Source organism: Eurypyga helias, unplaced genomic scaffold (genome assembly GCF_000690775.1).
Source record: "Eurypyga helias isolate BGI_N326 unplaced genomic scaffold, ASM69077v1 scaffold30609, whole genome shotgun sequence".
Lineage (NCBI taxonomy): Eukaryota > Metazoa > Chordata > Aves > Eurypygiformes > Eurypygidae > Eurypyga > Eurypyga helias.
In genome coordinates, this window is record NW_010273276.1 from 29,906 (window position 1) to 35,035 (window position 5,130).

The window sequence follows — 5,130 nt, forward strand, 5'->3', positions numbered from 1 at the left end:
GGGGCGGGGGAAGGGAATTTTTCTGTTAACACAAAGCGTTCTGAAAGCCTCACTGAACCTTGTACTGTTTCAAAGCTATCAAGAGCTTTGCTTAGGCCTTGATTTAATCTGAATCAATGCATAATGCAACGAAGCTGTTCATAGTACATTAATTTTACTTCCATTTCAAGCAGCCAGTTTTCAGACAAACACTGTAATCATTCGGAGTTATATAAGTTTATAATGGCTGCTGGAGGCCTGTTGCAATCAGTGCCAATTGCTATTAGGTATGTAAATTGTTATGTAAAACATACAGGTTTGACATTCTTCATCAAAATAACACATGGTTTTAATCTGGGAGATAAATTAGAGTAAATAATATTTCAATCCATGAAGTTCTCCCTTTAAGGAAATAAAGTATCATTCAATCTATAGATAAGGAGGAAAAATACCCCCATATACAGCTTTTGTTGGAAACTCTGAAAGATCTACATTGTGCTGCAATATTTATGTAAAATTTAGTTACAACTGTATCTTCTCCACCTACAATTGCTTTACAGATTGTGGCACTATGAACTGTACATGCCAAAGCAATTCTAAACACTGCATTCTGTATTAAACAGATACAGTCTGGTTTTATATTCTCCGAAGTCAGTAATTTATTAACCATAAACACATTTTGGGGCTTAAAAATACGATCCCTTTTGTGCCTTTCTTGACCACTTTTAAATATCTTCCTTTAATATTTGTCCTTTCATAAAGAACATCTGGGCACAATAAAGATACGTCATATTATTAACTCAGAAGAAAGGCATTACAGACGCTGCAGATTTACAAAACAGAAAACTAGAGAGTTTTCAACATGCCTATTTCTAGTCATAATCGGCGGATTTAAACCTATAAATATCCGGCAGCAACTACCCCAGAAGGAAGAGATGCAAATCTAGGCATAAGACAGTGAAATGCCTGGACTGGAAAATGTGTAGATACAAACATGGTCCCCCCATCCATAAAGCTTTAAAATAGGCTTCCGTGTGCAAATGCTTTCTCCAGAGAAGCCAAACCATTCTAAAATGTCAATAAGAAAGTGAGAAAAAGGATACTTACTCTGCTTAAAACCTAAATAGGGTATTCGTTCAATTGGTGTTTTCCTTTCTTTCATATATTTATAAAGAGCCACAAGGAAAGCCTGCTCATCAGCTCTGCATTCTTCACCTACGGCAATCTTTGATTTATCCTCACTTGAGCCTTTTTTACAGTTGCTGTTGTTACTCTTGGGTTTGGGCAAAGCTGACTTAGCCTCACATTTTACCTGGGAAAAGAAAAAATGTCATATCAGATCTGGGTAACCTTTAATTTTCACTTAAGGAATAAATGCCTTCTCCTAGCAGAATGGATTGTTGAAAAAATGAAGGCCAAACCATGCGACTGTGTTTGAGGGGAAACAAAGGAAGCTATTTATAGAGCTAAATGTCTTGTTCTGAATCTTAGTCACAACATTTTTAAATAGCCGCGTCTTTAAATTATTATAACCCATTGGTAATGTTCTCCAGATCTGCATTTTTATGACTATACATTGCTGTGTCACAGGCAGCTCCCATCTCTCCCATACACTTGCTATTACCAAGTCTAATAATAAACTTCACTCCAGGATTGACACTGAGCATTGTCAACTCCCATAGACAACCCTTGGAGCTGAGGGTGCTCAGCCCCTTCGAGGAACGCTCAGCAGCCAGCTCCGAAATGACACATTTTTCTCTCCTTTGGCCCACCAAAATAGATGTAAACCTTGGCACGCCTTACTCAGCCAGAGCTCTCGGCACACACCAATTCTGCTGCAGCACCAACTTAAGTCAAGTGGGTTTGAGCATCTGATTAAACTTAAGCACAGCCCAAAGTATTTAGCAGGAGAAGGAGGCTGGTAGCCAGAGCCTTTCCTGGTAGACACTGGCAGCCCTAATGCACACGAGTTCCAGGGCTCCAGGTCTCCCACTGGCCTCCCCAGCAGACGTGTGCCAGTCAGGAAGTCCACAAATTGGTACCACTTTACCTCTCATCACTACTCAAACATGGGAAAAAAAATCCAGTGAGACCAGCTTAATCCTGCAGTCCTCCTGAAGATCCTCCCATTGAATCAAGCAAATTGCAACTTGAGCTTTCCCTTAATTTATGTCTACAAAACTCAAAAGAACAGAACCTTGCAAATATGTTTGAATGCTCTCCATGGCCAAGATGGGACTGATACATTTCCCATGATATACTGGAAGTCCTCTAACATAAGGTAGTGGAGATGGTTGCATATATTTTGGATTTGTGCTGTTCCTTCAATGCTTTTGAGAGCTGTGAGGAGCCTTCTGGCAGCTCCATTACCCCATGAAAGACATGTCCTCTGTGCTCCCAGAGGGAGCAGGGAGACTGTAAGAGCCAGTATTTGGGATTTTAGGAGGGCAGCAGAGGAGAGCAGGGTACCTCGCTGAACAGGAAGGCACGAGCTCCTGGTCAAGTAAGCTATTGAATCTCCTTCACTCTTCCCACTTCTAATCCAGGGGCTTCCTGGGTACTTGTTGACATTTTGGAAGCAAGCGCTATGAAGAGCATTATGTGAGGGCTTGTAAACAAGCAACAAACACATCATTGGAAAGACTACGATATGCTGCTTTTACCTCAATAAAGTTGCCCTGTGTTCAGGCCCAGGGAAAGCAAAATCTTTTCTTTTATACTCCTCCAAGGTAATAACTTTGCAGAAAACACTGACTTAAGATTAGCTGCCTCCATTGTTTTCCACAGATGTTGGACAAAGCAAGGCTAGCTTCTAACCAGGGGGGGGAGACGTGCCCACAATTTTCCAAGGTAATCGATGCTGCTGAAAAATCACCAGGAATTGGGAAATGGGCTTCCTGTGGGATTTTTCATGATCAGTTACTGCTGAAGTATGTCTGCTGTACTGTTTGACATTCTCTGGATGCATGGTTCAAAGAGATATTGCTTTCCTACGGACAAAGACACCATGCTCTGCCTTGTAGTTACAGATATGCTCGTTGATTAAGCTTCTGTAAAGATTCTGGGTTTCATCCAAAACTCAATGAGCTAATGGGATTTTTCTTCCTATGAAATGAACTTTGGATTTCCTTATCCACTTTTCAGTTAAGAGATGTAATCCCTTGACTTTTTTACTTTGCCTCCTCACAAAATTATTTAACAGCTTCCCCTTACAAAGTTTAGATTACACTGTGATAGTTTTCAGTGCTGTACTAAAGACTGGGGTAGTGCTCCCAATGTGAATTCATGCTTTCCATAAATTGAGGATTTTTAATTTGAGCTGGTTTGTTGCAAGCTAACACTTGGAACAAATTCGCTGGACCTGGGAACAATTTTTCAGTTTTGTCACCCACTTGCTAGGTAAAGTCAGTCAATTGATCAATCTTTTAAATGGATTTTCTTTTCCAAACCGGACAATTCAGAACTATGTTTGCCAAGGCAGCCTGGGCACCAATGCTGAATGAAATCAAAGCTCACTGCTATGCATGCAAACCAACGGCAAAGGATGTTACTCCCAAGGAGACAAAAAGAAACAAAGAAAATAACACTAAAAAAGCCACTGGGAGTGAGAAAATGCCCTGTTACACACAACCTCCTCTCCAGTGTAGAGAGAAGTGAGGTCAAAGCGCTGTGGAACTCAAAGGTGCCAAAACGCAACAGACGGCCTCCGTTCAGGGTCAGGTTCAGCGAAGCTTTGATGAAGGCTGCAATGCTTCCGCCGTTCAGTGTTTGAGGCCCCAGCCAGGAGATATGGATGAATGCCATGACCGATGCTTAACGAGAACCAAAAGGGCCAAATATCATTGTGGGTAACACCAGTGTAAATCCAGCATAAACGTATCAAAGTCAGCAAGAGTGATGCTAGATTTACACCAGGCCCCAGAAACCACCCTTCTCTCTCAAAACAGGGTTCTGAATCTTCCTAGAGGGCAAAGATCTGGAGGAAGGTCCCGAATGCAGGGTTTTTCTTGGCTCTGCTCTTTTCTGGTTTGTTCAGAAAGCCTAATTGACTCCATTGGAAAGGGATGGTTCAGTTTCTGCACGAGGACTAAAAGGTATTTCATTGTAGCTTTGGTGTGAGTAACACCTCCAAAATGAAACTGAGGGTTAGGGTCCAGACAAGCAACCCAGCCTGCTGCAGCGTGGATAAGCTGGGGTTCATAGAATCACAGAATGGTTTGGGTTGGAAGGGACCTTAAAGACCATCTAGTTCCAACACCCCTGCGATGGGCAGGGACACCTTCCGCTAGACCAGGTGGCTCCAAGCCTCACCCAGCCTGTCCTTGAACACTTCCAGGGATGGGGCATCCACAGCTTCTCTGGGCAACCTGTCCCAGTGCCTCACCACCCTCTTCGGGAAGAACTTCTTCCTGATATCTCATCTAAACCTTCCCCCTTTCAATTTAAACCCGTTACCCCTTGTCCTGTCACTACAGGCCCTTGTAGAAAGTCCCCCCCATCTTCCTTGTAGCCCCTTCAGGTACTGGAAGGCTGCAATAAGGTCTCCCCGGAGCCTTCTCTTCTCCAGGCTGAACAAGCCCAATTCTCTCAGCCTTTCATCACAGGAGAGATGCTCCAGCCCTCTGATCATTTTCGTGGCATTCCTCTGCACTCACTCCGACTGGTCTATATCCTTCCACCCTTTGGGTTGTACCACGATGAGCTCTGGGAACATCTGACCACCTCCTACTGTGTGCTCCTTCAGAAGCATGTGATCCATGACCAAATGGCTGGTGTACACTCATGGGTGCTCCCCTGTGCTTGTCTTCTCCTGCCAAAGGTCACACACAACATACACCACTATGGACCTGCATTTTAGGGTTTCAGTCAGATGTTGGCTGAGGCGCTCCAGGCCTGAGAGCATGCCAGGCCACCTGTAGCCACAGGAAAAGCATATCCTGGCAACTTTTAAACTAATTTCCCAGCTCTTGCTGTACAAAGAAAGTGAGAGATTTACTTTAGCATTTGCACTAGGAGATGTAACGAGTAGATTCATTTGGGGACAATTTCCATGTTTAACAAGTTAATCCTTTCATCTCCTTGAAATGGTCAGATCAGCCAGTTTTAAAAAGCCTTACAGTGCAATTTTGCACGTTTTTGAACGCAACCGCT

General features: G+C 43.1%; 1 protein-coding gene across 1 annotated transcript in view; it reads right to left on the minus strand.

The window, feature by feature from the left end:
- The window catches only part of ARID5B (AT rich interactive domain 5B (MRF1-like)), a gene marked incomplete at its 5' end in the record, with an annotated part of 36,301 nt that overhangs the window by 28,055 nt on the left and 3,116 nt on the right, over positions 1–5,130 (minus strand). Inside the window, one exon of the mRNA XM_010159431.1 lies at positions 1,087–1,291. Within this exon, the coding sequence (XP_010157733.1) occupies positions 1,087–1,291 (205 nt within the window). The remainder of the gene's footprint in view (positions 1–1,086; positions 1,292–5,130) is intronic.